The sequence below is a fragment of the Falco peregrinus genome, chromosome 5 (assembly GCF_023634155.1).
Source record: "Falco peregrinus isolate bFalPer1 chromosome 5, bFalPer1.pri, whole genome shotgun sequence".
In the NCBI taxonomy this organism is placed as follows: Eukaryota; Metazoa; Chordata; class Aves; order Falconiformes; family Falconidae; genus Falco; species Falco peregrinus.
The window spans coordinates 43,243,741-43,263,333 of NC_073725.1; the positions used below are offsets into that span (position 1 = coordinate 43,243,741).

At 36.6% G+C, this 19,593-nt stretch overlaps 1 protein-coding gene across 1 annotated transcript in view; it reads left to right on the top strand.

Moving 5' to 3' along the window:
- MALRD1 (MAM and LDL receptor class A domain containing 1) overlaps nt 1-19,593 on the top strand; it is a 282,749-nt gene that overhangs the window by 44,993 nt on the left and 218,163 nt on the right. Inside the window, exons 12-16 of the mRNA XM_027777677.2 lie at nt 2,840-3,007; nt 4,057-4,177; nt 16,317-16,469; nt 16,618-16,723; nt 17,974-18,341. Of these exons, the coding sequence (XP_027633478.2) occupies nt 2,840-3,007; nt 4,057-4,177; nt 16,317-16,469; nt 16,618-16,723; nt 17,974-18,341 (916 nt within the window). The remainder of the gene's footprint in view (nt 1-2,839; nt 3,008-4,056; nt 4,178-16,316; nt 16,470-16,617; nt 16,724-17,973; nt 18,342-19,593) is intronic.

The window sequence follows — 19,593 nt, forward strand, 5'->3', positions numbered from 1 at the left end:
GTCCCACTGAGAGGATAAAAGGATCTACATAAAGAGATCTATGTTTATTAATAGCTTTACAAGTTCTTTGGCTCCAGTTGTTAAAAAAAATAAAAAAAATAAAAAATGTAGTTGAGGGATAACAGTTTTATATTGTGCCTGACTGGTTAATTGAAACTTAGGAGTAACTTTTTTCTTCAGCTTCTTGTAGCTGCGTCTTTCTCTAGATGTCAGCTAAGAAACATCATTTAGGTCAAGGTTTCAGGGTTGTAGAAGCAAATTTCTAATCCTAGCTCTCTGTTTATGTCTTTTTAATGAACACAGTAGTCATTGCAAAGTAGAACATGTAGACATAGAGAGGGAGGAAAACTTTATTTCTTACGTAATGAAAATACAAATTTGTTTAAAAAACTATTTGATAAACATAAACCTTATATCTGGATTGTTTAGGGTGTAGTTCTTCAGACAGCTCATCTTGAAAAGTGGTTGTATAACTGCTGCCTTCTATTCCTTAAGCTGTCTGGTGGGGGAAAAATTTACATGAAAGTATTTCAATTTATTGGCAAAGTCTTGGGATTATTTTATATACTACATGATGTTCAAGCGTGGTTTAAAAATAAACATTGGGAAACTAAGAGAACAAGTCCACCAGCCAGGATGTCAGAAGATACTAAAAAGTAACAGTCTGTTGTAACAAGTTTATTTCCTAACCACTGATCTACCTTGTACTACGTAACACAAGCAAAAAGAAACTCTCCTTTCTTACATAGCAGATACTGGGTCTTCGGTATTGGTGAGTTTTATGGATGAAATTCAGGGCCAGAAGTGAAAAGTAGTGAATCCACATGGATGATGATTTCCAGATTATTAGTCAATGATCTGAATGTAAGGAGTTCTCAAATTCATCAGTCCTGCTCTTCAACTTCCTTGGCTCACTAAGAGTCTAGAGCTTTAACAGAGATGCTAATGTGATAATTTATTGAAGAGAAGACTCCTATCAGAGGCTGGCTACTCTTAAAACTACTACTTCCCTTTTTGTTTAAAAAAAAAAAAAAGAAAAAAGAAAAAAGATTTATTGGGGATAAACAAGGAGGAGAGATGTGGAAGAGGACATTGTTGGGGACACAGCTGGAGACATTCGCACAGAAGAAGATGGTCCATGCTGAGGAGGTATGACTGAGAGGACTGGAGCTGTGGGTGACCTGTTCTGGGACAGAGACACCCTCAAGGGACTTTGGCTATAGGCAACACAAGCTGGGGTGGGGACAGCCCAGAGGGACTGTGGCCTGTCAAAGCCCTGAGCTGAAGCAAGGGAGGAAGAGTAAGAAGCAATGAGCAGAGGAAGGGAGCACCAGAAAGAAACCATTACACACATGCCTAACCACATGCTCCACCTGTTGCCTCACCTAAGGAATTGGGCCCGACTGACTATAAACTGCAGCAAAAACTAAGGAAACAAAGGCTAGGAAGGGGGCAGGCTAAGTGTTTGATTTAAGCTGGCCTGGGGAAGGGGGAGGAAAGGTGTTTGCTCAAGTTTGTGTCTAAGTATCTGGGTTTTTTCTTTTTTTCTCTGTAGCTCAACCAGTGATTAGAAACTTGCATTAATTCATGATAAATTAAACTAAGTAAGAATTATACCACTACCCTAAGACAGTTTTTCCTGTTAAGAGTCCCTAATGAAATGCTTTTCCACAACCTGTACAGACTATTGTGTCAGCTGTCTTGCTCAAATAAAAGACTTTAATTGTCTCATGTCTAACTGAAAGCTGGCTAATGCATGCATCTATGTTTGTCCTGAGGCTAAAATGGGTTTTCTCATATTTGTTGTTGTCTTGCAAAAAGCCACGTAAGGTTCATTTGGCTATTAACTCAGAATGGTCTGTATTCTTTAACTCTGTTTAGAAGTTGATACAACATGAATAAATAAAAGGCAAGATTCACAGTGTAAGATTGTATGCGGATGGGCAGAGAACTTGGTGGGAAGAGCTATTTTTACAGCTCTTATTTTCCATTCACAAAGTTTCAAGTTTTTTAAAGGGAAGAGTTATCTACAGTTGAAGAAATTTTAGTCTTTCACTGTGTGAAGCAGGAAGGACTTGGGGAAGAAAAAAAAACTTAGTCTTTGAAAATCTTATTTCTTCCCTGCTGAACTTTCGCAGCTGAATTTTTATCTGGGTAGTAGTTAAAAAAAAAAAAAAAATTAAAAGCAGCAGATTTACTCTGTGTTGCAGGGGAGGCATAGTGAACTGGGATACTCATTGTTTTCTGATATTTTCTGCTTGGTGCACAGGTTTTTATAGCCTCATCCAACTACAGTAATTGTTTTTTCTTCAATCCATTTGTTTCAGGAGAGCAATAGATTATTTTAAACATGTGTCTTCAAATAATTTTAATTTGTGTTGGTTGTGGAAATAGAAGATGTTAAGGTTTCTTTCATATAAGTACCTCAGCTCTTGTACTTCTGAGATTAACATACTTATGTATATACTTCACATACTTTGTATAATTTATGAAGCTGTCCTATATTCAGCATTTGTGAAGAAAAACAATCTTTGAGAAGTTTGTAAGTCCTCACTAAGCCAAGAAGTTAAGGGAGATCATATCAGTCAGTCTGCATCAGTTGGTAGATACGAGTTTAAAGTTTTAAAAATAAGCTTTACTGTTAATTACGGTTTTATCTTTAGACATAATACTGCTCCTCAACATGCCATAGTTTCATCCATCTCTTTCTTTTATTTCAGGGCTCTGTTTAGACCTTTCATGTCTTTCTGTGTCACAATGTATGTATATGGGTAGGTGCTGAATTCATTGAAGATTGCTGATTCAGTTTTTAAAGTGTTTCACTAAAACCTTTCAACAGATAAGATTTTGGTACCGGTTATCTCAGGATTCCCAGCTTTCTGTCTTTAAAAGAACTGCATTGGATAGAAATTTGGAAAAATTGTGTGACATTTCAGGATTGCCTGATATGCAGTGGACAAAAGTGAATGTACCTGTAGAAAGTGCAGCTGAGGACGTGCCTTTTCAGGTAATTAGAAATTAAATTTACATTGCTTTCAAAAAGTTACTGTGCTTCAGCCTTTAGATTTAATTTACTTTTATAATGATCTATAAAAAGAAAATTTCTGTTCTTTACTGATCGTATAAAAAATTCCATTCAGTTCTTTCAATAGATGTAGCTATTAAAGAACATCACCATTGTTTCACTATTGTATGCATTAGAATAACCTTTCTGTAATAAAAATCTGGTAGCAATAGTGCAGTAGCTTTTAAAAAGTGAATTTGCTATAAATACTGCTCATAAGAGCAAGTGTCTTATGTTGGCTAAAGGCAGGAGAAGTACAGATAGGTCAATTTGACACATTGATTACAGAAACAATTAGTAGTTTTCAAGTTTGATTTTCTATTTACATGATCTCAGGCTGCTATATTTACATAATCTCAGGCTGTTATATTTTACTAAATCTTGGAAAGGAACTGTTAGGGGAATCAGCAAAGCAAAATTCCAGATTTAGTCTCTTCATTTTATCTCACCTATAAAATGGTCTAAAAGAAAGGGCACTAAATTCTCATTATTGGTAGGTTATGACTGAACTTTACTTCCTTTTATGATCTCCTGCATATTTCCTTGTATTTACAAAAGCATCCTTACAATCCCTACGTTTACTGTGCCATATATTGTGACTTCAGCAGGCATAGTATTAAAGAACACAATTAAATGGAATTGTAAACCATTATATTTGGCAACTCTGAATAGCTCATTTAAAAATATGTATAAATTTTAATGGTTCCAGCAGGAAGACAGTTCATTCAAATATTGATGGCTTTTACCAGTTTCAATTGAAGCAATGTCATCTGTGTTGCATAACTTTCCATAAGTAAAGGTAGGTTTGGCTTTTACAGTTGAGGAGTAAATTTCTGACTGAGGAGTGAAGCAACTGCAGTTTTTGCTGGCTGGTATTTGGAGTTGGTGGTAGGCAGTATTTACTTCCTGTGCAGATGTTGTAAACTATAAAGGAATATATATATATATATATATTATGTCACTTTAATGAGCTAACTTATTTATCTTTACAGATTATTTTACGAGCTACCATTCTAACAAAAAATGCTACTGTTGCCATTGACAACATCAGTATAACAGAGGAATGTGGAGTCGTGAATAGATCACTTCCAAGTGTCAGCCAGGAAAGTGAAGGCAAGTTCTGTGGATTTCAATAAGTTTTCCCCAATGTCTGTCATGTAGAACTGTAATTCGACTGAAAACTGCAATATACCTTTAAGAAAGTTAGGGATAATCTGAGGAAAAAGTCCGTATGCTGTAGTCTATCACCTATAATGAAGACTGTCATCCTGTGTTACACATTAGCTGCTATAAGTAGTTTGCATGCACTAGTTCTGCAAAGTGAGTTCTGGTGGGAATTTCCAGATACCGCTTACTATGTAGTACCCACCCACGTTCATACTTGGGTGCAGAGACAGAAGCAAAACATCTTGTATCTCCCACCGAAGAACATATTCCACTGCATTATCTTTAGGTTAGAGGGTTCTCCAGTCATTACTGTCAAATACCTAACATACAGTTAAGTGCCCACCAAATTTGTTTGTATACTCACACTCTGTAACGTTGAAGTGCCAATGGATGGAAATATAAAATAGTGTAACTTTCTGTCAGACTGCTGCTTCTGGTCCTCTTGACTATTAATAACTACTTTTCTAAAATGGCATGGGCACATATGTATTCAGTGGTAATGCTTATGGGTTATACCCAGGAGATATCTGAATTCCTTCTTTATTGCAAAATCTGAAGACATAATAGAAAACTTCAGTGTTCTGTTTTTAAGGCTTCCCTGATCCCACTACACAGTTTGAATGATGGAAGCTAGGTATCTGAAGAAACATTAATTTGCTTCAGTTATTTCCCCTACAACTCCCCTATTTACCTAGCAGTCACAAAGATATTTTTAGAAGGAAGTTCTTTTTAAAAAAAGCTCTTTCTGTACAGCAGTATGGCTATCTAAAGCCCCTAAGTTAAACAAACAAAAAAAAAGATTAAAAGCTGCGTATCATTCCTCTCACTTGCTCTTTCCAGAAATCTACTGAAGTGAAACCAATAGCCCTTGACTTTTTGTTTACCCATTCATTGAATTTTGGGGTGTTTTCTGGTGTGTAGATTGAGGTGCAAGCTAGTAGTAGTGTAACGTTATATTTTTGGCTTCTTGGAACTTTTACTGTGAGCTGCACACAGGGAAACCACTGCTACAGGAGAAAGCTTTTGTGAAAGGCCTGCTCCCACCTGCGGGGGAAACAGCAGGGTGCTGTACACAGCATGTCACCTCTGAACTGGAGCCAGGCTCTGTAACTCTAAGGGTTTTTTGATAATTTTTCATGTAGAAGTTTGAATATTGTGGAGAATAATATACAGTTTAAGAGCATCAGACATTAACATCAACTGTATTTCTTACTAGTCATGATATAGTCTAGCTGACTTCATAGGTGACACTTATGTTCCTTATGCTGAGTACATTACCATATAAAAAGACAATAAAGAGCACTTCTTAGGATTTTATATATGTGTGTGTGTGTTTACTAATTCCTTTTTTAATGATTTTTTAAGGGGAAACAGAATTTGCAGATGCTAATTCTTCATCTTTTTACTGTCCACCGGGAAATTTTTCGTGTGGGAATGGACAATGTATTTCACCTGACAAATTCTGCGATTTTACACCTGACTGTTCAAATGGCCGTGATGAAGCCAAGTGCCGTAAGTGAAAATTTAAAAATCTAGGTCGTTAGGCTGCAGTGACTATGTTTGTTTGTCCTATTTGCCAGGCTTTCGTGACTTCATAAATGTACTTTAATTAAAGGTAAAAGCTCCTGAGAAACAGTTACTTCATTTTCATTCTATTCTGAATTTTTCCCTTTTTATTTTCTGTAGCAACTACTTCCCTCTTAGCATTAAAACCAGAAAAAAAGTCTGCAATTAATTATTTAACAGAAAGTGTTGCTTAAAATATAGTATTTTATTTTAGAACTCTTTAAGATGCTAAGTATCAGGTACGGTGTTATACTGAATAAAATCTTAATCTGTAAGCTATTGGAAGCTAATTCAGGGAGCTGTTGTAAAATAAACCAAACAGAACTTGTCTACACACTTTTGCACACATGCTTTCACATATACATAATTATGCTAAAAAAAAGTGAAGAAAATATGTTACACTTGTACAAATTTGGAAATTCTGTGACACCACTGTGTGAAATGAGTCTTAAAAGATAGATGGTCCTGAAATTAGACCTGAGAAGCAGTGTGATAGGAAACATGAAAAATGCAGTGGTCATAGTCTCACATTCAAATTGTAAGTTTTGTATCCTTAATTTTGATGTGAATATACCACAGCTGGACTGGTAAGTAAAGCATCTGTTCACAGACATGGTCACAGATACAATTTAGGCTGTTGACATTTTCTGTTCAGATGTGCCATGACTCCTATGTGGGCTATGTGCCTGGCTTTACTCTGCATAGGAACTAGCACATGGGAAAGTAGAGGGAAGTGATGTATCTCAGAATCCCTGTCCACTGTACAGTCAGAAAGAAGCTTGAAATTTTCAGGACTGTAATGCGTAGCTTCAGAAGTATTTTTGATTCGTTCAGTTACCTGCTCTGCATAAGGAATATGGTTATACTTTCAACCCTGAAAATGAGTTGCTTGCTTTTGCATTGAACTGTCAACGATGCTATAAAAGTCATGATGCATTTCAAAGGGAGTTGCCATGACCAATATTCAGTACTGTTTTTTTCAAAAAATAAGAACATGATGGTTTCTGTCATTTCCACAAATAACAGAAATATTCTAGACAAGATCTTTATAGTATTTTCGGACTGTGCTATGTTATGCATCACAAAACAGAAACTTCTTCACAGGTGCTAATACAATCCAAAATCCATGCTTGTATTCTTTTATTTTTATTAGGAAATTTGAGAGGTATTGATCAGATAAACAAAAACCTATTTGTCTTTTAGCAGATAAAAGAAATAGATACAACTTTTATTTTTATTCATGCAATTTCTCTACAGTTTCAGTATCCAATCTTTCTTGGTTAGAGCAGTTGTTTAGAACAGGGGTCCCCAAACTATGGCCCGCGGGCCGGATACGTCCCCCAGGGTCCTCAATCCGGCCCCCCGGTATTAACAGAACCCCCCGCCCCGCCCCCCCCCCCCCCCCCCCCCCCCCCGCCGGGGGTTGGGGGGGGAACCAAGCAGCCGCAGATGACTGCCTGCCACTGCATCCGCGCGCTGGCCCCCTGGTTAAAAAGTTTGAGGACCCCCGGTTTAGAAAGATTTGTATACAAAATAGACACAGCTTGAAGGAAAGAAACTGCATTCTGTTTTATTAGGTAACTGTTTGATGAGGTAACACCAGAAATAGCTATTAAATGTTTGCTAGGCAGAATATCTTTCCTCTTGTGGGTCAGAGTGAAGGTGGGGAAAATGTTCTGCTGCTATCATAGAATAGATGAAGTTGGAAGGGATATTTGAAGATCATCCACTTAACCCCCCTTCTCAAAGCAGAATCCATTGGAGCAGGATGCCCAGGACATTATGCAGTTGAGTTCTGAGTATCTTTGAGGATGGAGACTACACAGCTACTCAGGGTAACCTGTTCCAGTGTTTGATCACCCTTAAAGTACAGCAAAAAGCATCTATTGCTTCTGCTCATTTCACTGGGCACCGCTGAGGATTTGTACTACTTTACTGCCTCCCTGCCCATGTCATATTAAAGCTGTTATTACACTTTATCACTTTTTGATTTACTTCATGTTTTTTGTACTTTTTTTCAAAATGTACTTTACACATCTTATGCATTATTGGGTTATGACAGTCGGGATTGCTCTCCCATTACCCTTCTTGAACTTGGGGACTGGGATTTTGTTCTCTGACCAAATAATAAGACTTCAAAATCAATAGTTTAATTAAAAACATTCTAAGTAGATATGATTGCATGCAACATCTCTTTCACTGCTCTGGGACAGCAGTTAACTGGTAGCTTTTAATCAAGAAAAATCTACTGGGTTTGCTTCAAATATGGCCATTTATATTTCAAAACACCCTTCCTTTTTGCCATTCAGCCTATGTTTCCATTTCAACATTATACACAAAGTGAAGACAGATGTCCCATTAGGTGTTTAACCAGTCCTAGGATATCCTTAATCACAAGTTTCGTATATGGCACCTGATTTTCTCTTTCTTTTTTCTCTAACTATATAACTGAAGAAACTATTATTATATCCCAAGTCCCACTTGCCCACATGATATATTAACGATGCCATGCTAACTTTTAAACTATGGAGTCATTCTAAATATGTTTATGGTGATCTTTGCTCTAAATATACTGCTTACTTATAAATCATTGTTGTACTGCTGAGTTGGCTCAGTGTGTGCTAGCATTGAGTCTTGTAATGTGGGGAGCAGAATGTAGGTACACAAATGTCTCTCCAAGCAGTTTGGCAAATTGGCTGTTTCCAAGCAATAAACTTGCCTTTCAGCATGTAAATCTGGTAGTCTACAGTACTAGAATAGCTCTTACAATTCTTCTCAAATGGTGGTTTTTTTATATAACAATCAATTAATTTTTAAAATATAAATATTATATATAAATTATATATATAAAATTAATAAAAATAAAGAAAATATATCTTCATGCTTATGTAGTGTACCATTACTTTCTATTTTCTTTTTGTTATGTATGTTGTCGCAATTGGATGAAAGGATTTCATTTTCCCCTCACTTTTCCATTTCACCTTTCCTAATGTCTTAGCTTGGCTAAGCACAGATGTTTTGTTGACTTCACCACCTACAACTACATTGCTCCTTGCATCAATATTAATGGCGTTTTCCATGATGTTCCATCTGCTGGTGGTTGTATACTCTTTAACCTTGTTGTATGTATCTCCTCTTGGTATAAGAACCAGGCAAAGATACAAGGCTTAAAATATCTCTCAAAATGCCTTTCATTTAAATCTTTTTATCTTAAATCCAGCAAGATTATTTCCTTAGATGCTTGGGTCCTCCATTCAATTATCTCATCTCACAGCATCAATCCTTAAGACATCTCTTGATTTTCATTACCTCTCAAATGAGTTTTTTCTGTCAGGACAGAAAAAAAATCAGTTGAAGATCTCGATTTCTCAGACTTTCTTTCTTAGTATAGATTTCTGAGCTCCCGGGTCTTGCAAGAAGTTGCCTTGGTTACTTCTTTTCATATACAAGACAAGAATTTGCTCCACTTTGTTCTTAGAACCACATTCATGTTTTTGATATTATTTTTTTTTAGAAACTAGATGTTTCTAGTTGCTTTTTACAAAAATACATCTCCCAAACTGAAAAAAAAAAAATTCAAATTCATTTTGACTAGTTGAGAAAAATAATAATAATAAAAAAAGTTATTAAATGTTCTCTTTCTAGAGTGCCACTACTCCTGACTATTAGCTCACAGCTTTTTTTCTACATCTGAAGAATTAACTCCAGTTATAAAGCTCTTAAAGCAGAAGAGAAAAGTAACTGCCTTTTTCAAGCTGCAGATTTATAGCATTTACTTAACACACCTATCACACTGTGTGTTTATGCTCTGGAAGATGAACTTACAGTATAATTTCTAAGGTCTACATACTATAAATGCAGTGGAGTCTAAATGCTCACTTCTCCAACCAAAGGACGCTGATGATGATGGAATAGGGAATAAGATCAGGTTGGAAAGTAATCTGGTAACATGAACATATTCCTGGTATTCTGTCTGACCTTCTGCAATTCAACCTTCATGCTCAGCATTTTGTGTTTTTTTCCTCTGTCTACGTGGTGTGGATTATCAGTAATAATTATATGGTTTTATATATAAAATAAATATGAAATAATTTACATTTGGATAAAAATACAGCATGTTGTTGTGGTCTTATCCATGGCCACATGCTTTCAGGTGCTCCAGCGTAACTGCATGCACAGCCACTGATGTTTCAAGGCGTACCTGCTGCAGCATGAACTTACCCACAGCCACAGATACTTCTAGGTATACCTTCTCCAGCATGGACTTATTCCTGGGCCACAGTCCCCTCAGAGGTATACCTACTGTGGCACAGACATAGCCACAGCCACAGATGATTTGAGATTTACCTGCTCTAGCGTGGAGTCATCCACGGCCACAGAGACTTTGGGGTGTCCTGCTCCTGCATGGACTCATCCACAGGTCACAGTCCTTTTGACTTGAGCTCACACCAGAGTTCCAGCCTGTCCAGTACAGCAGCACAGAAACAGCAGCCATGCCCTGGCCATCTGCCAGCCCAGGCGCATCGCCATTGCTGTTAGCAAAATGTTCCCAGGCACAGCACAGGAAGATGATAAGCAGTACAGCAAGCAGCGAAAGCAAAAAGCAGCACTAACGAGCACCCGACTCCTTATAAACAATAAGTCAAGCAAGCCCTATAGCAAGCATGGGAGCCTGCCAATCAATAGCTAAACAACAATAACAGCTAAAAACTCATTCTAGCACATTCCAATCAAACCTGTCATTGTCTTGAACCCTTTGAGCCCCACGTTCTGGTTTAACCCTAGCCAGCAGCTAAGCACCACTCTGCTCTTCACTCACTCCCCCCACTGGGATGGGGAAGAGAATCAGAAGAGTGAAAGAGAAAACTCATGAGTTGATATAGGACAGTTTAATAAGTAAAGCAAAAGCCACACACACAAGCAAAGCAAAACAAGGAATTAATTCAGTACTTGCTGTTGGCCAGCAGGTGTTCGCCAATTTCCAGGAAAGCAGGGCTCCATCACACATAATGGTTACTTGGAGAGACAAACGCCATCACTTTGAATGTCACCCCCTAGTTATTGCTGAGCATGATGCCATATGGCATGGAATGTCCCTCTGGTCAGTTGGGGTCAGCTGTCCCGGCTGTGTCCCCTCCCAGCTTCTTGTGCTTCCCCAGCCCTCTCGCTGGTGGGGTGGGGTGAGGAGCAGGAAGGGCCTTGGCTCTGTGTGAGCACTGCTCAGCAATAACTAAAACATCCCTGTATTATCAACACATCCAAAACAGCCCCATACAAGCTACTGTGAAGGAAATTAACCCTACCTCAGCCAAAACCAGCACATATAAACTCACATTGTTTTGTATTTATATCTTTATAATTGAAATACGCATTTGATAGTTATCATTTCTATGGTGTACGATCTAGGGCAGCATGAATGTGCTAAGGCTAGTCTTTAATTCATAATCTGGTCATGTCTATGTTAGTACAGAGTTTTTTGTAGCTTAATTTGGCTTAGAAGGCAAATAAAGAGAATGATGCATGTGTTGTTTCTTAAGAACTGCTTTTGTGGCTTAATTGTTTAACTATAAGCTTTACTGGGTTTCTAATGATCACCTTTGTATAAGTAATAAATATTTCCTTCATGTTATAAGAAGCATTCCTCATATTTTTCATTACTAACCTTGCCAAAATGTAAAACTTCTGTTGTGGTTACAAGGTAACTCTTCCAAAATCTTACTTTTAGAGTTAAAATCTTGCATGCAAAAATGTCTGTCTCATATGCTTGCTACTTCTTCATTTCAGCCAAACACATCAGTTGTTTTTAAAAGTGAGGCCAGGAACAGCCATCTTACAAGGATTGTAAGGTTGTCAGCTTGTAAATTGGAGAAGGGACTTACGACTGGAATTACATAGACAACTGCATTAGGATCAGTTTGTGGAAGTTAAATAGGGAAGGGATGGGACTAAAATGCCACCTACAGAGATGGGAAACCATCTTTGGCTGTGGACAAGTAATGGCTGCAAAGGCTGCATTGCATGAGCTTGCTGATGTGGGAGAGAAGTAATTGGGGGCTGGAGGAAGCCAGGGCAAGAAGGACCCAAACTACTCTGGGGGAAGGATTAAAAACAGCTGGCCAAAGAGCCAGTGATAGAGTGTCAGGAGAGATAACAATAATGAAAATTAAGCTTGGTAAGTAAGATTAAAGCAGGGAGAGAATGGGAATGAAGAATATGGAGATGGAGCAGTGATGCTTTAGCGGGGATTGGTATACAGTGTGGCAGTTAAGTGACAGAGAACTGAAACTACATGAAAGGACCTGGAGCAAAGACCTAGCTATCTGGGAAAATGAGGACAGACAGTGAAGATTTCCAGCTTTCCAGATAGACTAGGACTGAGATAAGGTGTCAGAGAAGAGCAGTTGTGGAGCAGGTAAAGGGGGAAACAGGCTGTGGAAAGGAAGAACATTGGAGAATGAACAAGGATATTTTTCTGCCAGAGACCACACATGCTTTCAGAATTTCTATTGAACCCAGAAGTCATGAATCTAACTTTTCTACTGATGTCAGCAAATGTCTATGTAATATTTTTAGGCAATAAATATATCTCGTCGTGTAGTCGCTCCTATGTAGTTTCTTGCAAGTTATGCACTATGACAACAAATATTGTATGAGTGAGCTTCAGTGGCACAGAATACAGGGTAAATAACCAGGTGGCCTGAATAGTGACCCTCAGATCTTAGTTTTGTTTAGTTCAATAAAACCAGGAACTTTCCCTTTCGGTTATATAGAAGAAGCATTCTAATAGACGTAGAAAGCTAAACATTTGGTTGTTAAAAAATATGTAAATTCCTCGTATTTTATTTTATATAGACATGGGTATCCAACAACCTACATCACTGGTTATTTTTTTGTTTAAGAAATTTAATTCTCTTCAGACTTCATTACTATTTTTAAATGGAGGAGAAATTTGAATCTAATTTGCTATATTTCCAGTATCATATGCACTGAGAGATTTCCAGAAAATGTTTGATTTACTAAACCAGTGGTTTTGGATGTTATTTCACTTTAAAAAGCTGTTATTGAAACTGCCTTTAGTTAGATGATTGCCGATCTGCCTCACTGTGCAGAATGGACTGCCACCAAAGTCAGAGTTGTGTAGATTATTTTCATATAATTATTTAGAAATGGAATTGTAATAATTACATGTGACAGTAGTTATTTTTTGTGGGTAATATTTAGGTTATATGCAGGCTTGATTAGTGTTGTGTATGCACCCAAAGAATTTTATTTTCCCTTTTTAAAAATCTCGATCTTTGCAAGTCCTACAGCTAAGGTAAATTAGTGTTAGGAGACATGATGTGCAGTTAGGTTGTTAAAAATGTAGGTATGTAGTGAAATCACTAGAAATTATTTATAACAAAATCTTTTCCTTCTGCATATTTTGCCTGTCTTATATGCAAAATTCTTCTGCATTTCACAAGAGATATACACCTATGTGTTATGTACAAGTCATGTTTGTCTATTATTAAAAAGCCCACATGACTGAAGTCACAAGCAGGTCTGTTGCAACGTCCTGGCTATTGAAATAGATTTCCCAACAGAAATTAGCAGAATAAAATGCTCTGGAATGGTTTTTTCCCTGTAGCCATCTGTAGCCAAGACTACTATATCTATCTGTCCTAAATAATTGTTAGATTTAAACCATTATTTTCTATACATGAGAATATCATCATGCAAGTTAGGTTAGCATTTCTGGGTTTTTTTACTCTAAATTTTTATGTGAAAGTATTTTTTTTTTTCTTCCCACCACCACCCCCTAAAAAAAACCAACAACAACCCACAACCAAAAACCAAACCAACCAAAAAAAAAACAACAAACAAACAAACTGTAGCAGATATTTGGAGATGGAAAGTGAGGGAAGGGGGAACTCTGACTGGGATTTTGTAAAGACCAAACTTGTTCAATCTTCAAATCGTAACTTGGGTTTTGGTTTCTTTTCTGGTTAGCATTGCTTCTTACTGATGAACTTTTGCAATACATTATTTAATTGACCACTAGTCAGTTTTTTACTGTAGAAATTAGGCCAGCGCAGCTACAAAGTATGGTGTCATTTGAGTGTGTATGTATCACATTAGTAAATAGTAGCTGTGGTATAAAATAATGTTATGCTCACAGTATCACCCTGTTTCCTTCATGATCATTGAGAGAGCATGTTAAAAAAGATGCTAAAAGGGACACCAAAGAAAAATATATCCATACAGGTGGCATGGATATTATTAGAATTAAAAAAAAAAAAACAAAAAAACCAAAGAAATAGCTGAAGTAATGTTCAGATGAAAAAGGTGGAAAAGGTGACAAATTTTGGTGGGTTAAATGTTGAAACGCAGCAAGGATGACAAAAAAAGTTTCAGAAAAACTAGCAATAAAGGCAAAGGTAGCCTGGCAGAGTCTGTAGGGCCACTTGATGGTTAGAGTATAAAGAGAGCATGTAAGAAAATAAGAAACAGGAGAAAGGTTGAAAATAAAGTACTAGCAGAGAGGGAGGCTTAGTGTGTGTGTGTTCACTGTGAGATACTCAAGCAACAGCCTTTCTTTCTGGATAATCTGTCTGAAATGGAAGTGCCAGTCAAAGAGGTTATGGGATAATTAGGCAATTGAAGGGCTGAATCAAGCATTGAGAACCAAGTGCATTTCACCCAGGCTGTACCAGCTTGTCTATTCTTATATCTTCCCTAGGTGGTAAGTAGTTGGTCTGAGATTTAGTTGAAGGTTTCAAGGTTATTTTATGTCAATGTATTCATCCACGCTTAAGTTGTGTGTGTGGTCTGATGCAACCTTTCTTTTATGTTTTTTCTCTGTAACAAGTTACAGATGCAAGAAGTCTGGGCTCAGACTTAACAGTTTTATCTTGTTTATTTGCCTTTTTTGGTGTAAGCATCTGTGTCCATGGTTTGTCATATTCTTGTTCCTGTTCTCTTGGGAATATGGGACAGTTTCTTCCATTGAGCAAAAAGCAAATCAGAAATAGGTCTCCATATTCCCTGATTGTTATGTTCTGTTGGTGGATTTTCAGTCATTTCTGTCATGCCTAGGTCCTTGAATACTCACAAATACATTTTTGTCTTTATTTTGTTGTATCAGAACAGGCTAACAAAAAATTTTCTTCCTTCAGTTTCATTGTCACATTTCATCTACCTTATTTTATCGTTGACATTTCTGACCCACAAATGCCATAGGTAAAGCAAGCTCCTAGTTTCTTTCATCTCTTAAATATTACATCGTCTTTCATATTTATGGAATCATTTTTTTACAGCAGTGTTAATAACTGGAATTCTATGCTCATTGCTTGATAATCCACAAAACCTTGTCTATTTAGACGCCCTAATGAACAGTAATACTAATTTTCCTGGCTAGTAATTTTTTTATTTTTTCTACAAATGTTGTATAATTTAATGTGACACAGTTCTTAAAGAAGAAAAAAAAAATCAAAAAACCTCCCATACCTTCCACAAAAAAACACTTATATAATCCTGTTCTCCAAGAGACTTAATTTGTTTCTGAAACGTGCATTTTCTATACCATATGATGTGGCTACTGGAAGTTGTGATAGGGTGTTATAAAATAATGGCAGAATTCTCACAGTCATGTCTGAATATTTTTTCGTTTAGTCTATGTGCATAATGAATAAATTACATTTTTTACAAATCTTGAAATAATTTTCTTAAGATTTTCCATTGAAAGCCTGTTATAGTTACAGGACTCAAAGATTACCATTTTGTGATTTAATGAGAATTTTTTTTTTAAAGAGCAGAAGAGGAAAACCTGATGTTTCTTCATTTTAACATAATAAATATTTGTCAATTTATGTTCAGTCACAAATGACACGCTTTCACTTCTTTATTTCGTATTATAGCAATTTTCTAAAATATCACTGGTCTTTTAAATGCAGCATTGAAGAACGCAGCTGAATATATTTTTCAAATCTTTTTCACTGCAGTAGTTTGTGTTTCAGAGATTGCCAATATCACAGTGTCTCAATAATGCCTAATGTTTAACTTAATTCCTGTTATAACTAGAGGAAAGCTTTTGTTATCATTACCATACTTTCTGAGATTCAGGAAATAAGGGATTTGATTACTGGCTCCAACGTTGATTCCCTAAAAAATCTTGCAGAATGCTTGTGTGTTCTGTGTTGTTTCTCTGTAACATGAGGGTTGTGAGGTCTTTTTCAGTGCCTTCTTGCCTGCTTTGAAAGCTTTGGCTCCAGTGCCTTTAGAGGGAAGGACTTGTTTTACTGAGTACATGGCACATAATGATGGCTTGGTCATTCCTGTGGGACTGCTGTTTTATCCAACTGTTATAAAGCAAATACCCCCTCACTGGTATGAGGCCATACTCTGCTTCCCCACACCCCTTGCTTAGACTTCTTTCTAGAGCATTGGTGAGAGAAGTATTTTATTTCCTTTTCATACTGCAAAGCTTGTTTAGTAATGCCATGTGTAGAGATACAGTTAAATATATCTTTCTTCATTTCAGCTGCTGTATGCGATTTTGAGAGAGAGAGCTGTGGCTGGATTGAAACTGCAAATGCAGATGAATTTGACTGGGTAAGAAGTTCCAGTAGTGCTCTTGCACCTGCTTTTCAGAAGCAAGCTCCTCCACAGGATCACACCTATAACAAAACTGAAGGTAAGACAAGCCAGGCCTAGAAACAGGGAAGAGGAATTGATACCTGCTCTTTAATCAGATTTTAAGCGGAGGCCATTAATGCTTAAAAAACCTTAGAAACGCTTTTTTTCTTCAACCTGAAAAGTTGTTTTCTGTTTTATTTTAATAGGTCATTTTATGTTCATTCTGAAAAACAGCAGCATCATTTCACAAGTAGCTCGGCTACAAAGCCCAAGGTTCAGGCAGACTGGATCAAATTGCACCTTGTCCTTTTGGTATGAAATAATTTAGACTTAAAACTAATGGATCATCTCGCATTGCTTCTTTTGGACTGAAACTGAGGTTATAGTTTGCAATAGACATATATTCCTCTGCAGTGTTTATTTCTTCTTTATTCTTTAATCCTTATGAACAATATGCAGAAGTAAGCTGAAGCACTTGGAGAACAGAACTGAAACATGGGATGAATCTGAGCAAAATTGTATTAAAAGATTGTGTCTGCATATACACAGACAAATACCACAGTCGTTTTGCTAACATTTCTACTTTGGTTAAGTAAATTATCAAATGCTGTGGAATTTTGTTCAAGAACGAGAAACCATCAAAAAATCTAGTAGCTCCTTGAGTCACCTACAGTATCCAAAATTAGATTGTATCATCTTTAAGTGAAAGCTCCAGTGCAAGAATTGAAGCTTTGCTTCCAATCCTTTCTTCATATATATATTAAAAATCCCACCTTTCAGTTATTGTCTTGTGGCAATCTTTGTGCGGTCTTGTGGAGGAGGAAAAGGATAAGTAAACTGTGGTAATTTGATTACTGAATTCTAAAGTGGTGCTACTGTTTAAATAAATGTTTGGGCTGACTTTGATATTTTTTTTCCTCGGTAATGTCAAATACATTTAACATAGAGTAAATGTCTTCTTCTCAAAGGCTCAAGACTTCAAGTTGGGGTATAGGTCTGGAAATTACAAGCTGTTGGTTCTGTTCCTGGTTCTGTTTCCAGTTTTGTTGTACAATTGCTCACCTAAGTATTTATGATTTTTAACTGCTTTGAGATCCTCCAAAAATTCTGTAAAATGCAACACATTGATATCTGTCATAGATAGAAGGTGTACTTTTGCATTCAGCATGTATTCTCTTTTTCCTTCTTGAAACTTTAAAGTTATTGATTTAACTTTATTTTAAAGTTATTGATTTAAATATATAAATATATCGTGTATCTCATTGAGCAGTGTTCATTGATTAATATGAAAGCAAATGTGTCTCTTCAGTTACAGGTTTTAATTCAATGATTAATTTAATTCTTCTCTCGCAATCTTCAATTCTTGAAATGAGCCCTATACTGATAGAGTAGCCTATCCTACCATCATACAGAAAGTGGACTGAATTACAGGTAAACTGGGAATAGGCAGTGTGGACTACACAGAGCTATGACAGAAAAGATAATGGAAGATAATGGCTATTATACATGATGTGGTCCGTTCTCATCATTTGCACCCATAACCATTTTTTTTATCGTTCTAGGTATTACAATTACGGACAGTCAGTTGGGGCAGCAGAGATGCAATTGCTTGTGGATGGGATCAAACAGCCTACTGTCCTTTGGAGAGCATATTACAATGAGGGAAATCAATGGTTGAAGGCAGTCATTCAGCTTGGACGCCTTCCATATCCTTTCCAATTTTCACTTGAAAAAATCAGTCTGGGATTTTATGACGGCGTCTCAGCAATTGATGATATTACATTTGAAAATTGTGCTCTTCCACCTCCAGCATTAAGTTGTGAAGGTCCTGATCGTTTCTGGTGCAGAGACACAAAAGCATGTATTGATGGTTTATTGGTCTGTGATCTTGTGGATGACTGTGGGGATGGATCGGATGAAGACAACTGTAGTAAGTACTTCCCATTATTGCTTACTTTGCATCAAACCAAAATTTACTTGCTAATTCATCCCTGGAGTGAAAAAGCACAGTACTACTGCAGCCTATCAATGTCACAGCCAATGATGATTCAACTGAATATAGTTACTGATGAAACAGAGTTGGATGATTTTTAACTTAAATACATATGATGAGTTACAATTGAGGGTAAATGGAATTCAGTCCCCTTTATCCAAATGAGTTGTATTTCCTTAACTTCTGTAATACACATAGATGCATTACAAGTTTATTTTAAAAACGGGGATTCACAGACTGCCAGTTGATTTGGGTTAACATGCTGTCTTTGATTATACTGATAGAACTATAGTGGAAGACGTATATGGACAAAAAGGAATGTATGGCCTAGCTCTTTTTATGACGTATACTCTTTCTACCTAGAAAATATTAAAATATCTGTACTGCAAGGTCATGCTGGGCATGACTGTCCCTTTCAAAGAAATAATTTGTGAGAAAGCTCTGGGTTGTTCACATTTTTGACATTCACCTTGCAGTGCCGAAGGGTGCTATTGATGATATTCTCCCAGAAGCATGCATTCATCAACTTTAGAACTCAAGAACATTAATATACAATGAAATTAACTAGTAGTTGCTTTATCACATCCCAAGGTAACTAAATTGGGCAAATCAGAATGAGTTTGAGAAACAGGGGACATGTTACATGCTTGAGGGGATACCAGCCTGCACTGATACTTGCTGAATTTCAACTTAAAACTGATCTGAATTTAAAAGAATGTGAAGGCTTTCCAGCCTATCTCAGTTTTCCCACTTGTAAAAAGTTCATCTTCTTTATAAGCCATTTTGAGGTCTATACTAAGAAAGCATCATATGACTTGCAGTTTTAAACATCATAAAAAATAACAATTAAAAAAAATCACTTATTATGTCAGTTCTGTTTATGAAGGGCAGATACAAAGATGAAATACAAGTTCATCACCTCTGATACACATTTTTTTAATGTTAGAAGTAATTGGTCTAATCAATAGATTTTGACTTGGTGTCAAATAATAAACTGCAGTTGTGGAATAAATGCCCCTTGTGAATTTGGCTTTGTTTATCATACTACTGTTACTGAAGAAAATAAAGATCTAAAACACAATCCAGTTTTATGACTGCTTCTGCAATGCAAAAATATATTAGCTCATTATTATTACACATACTTACAAGACTGTATCCTGTGGTTTGTTTCATGCAATTAACCTAGTTT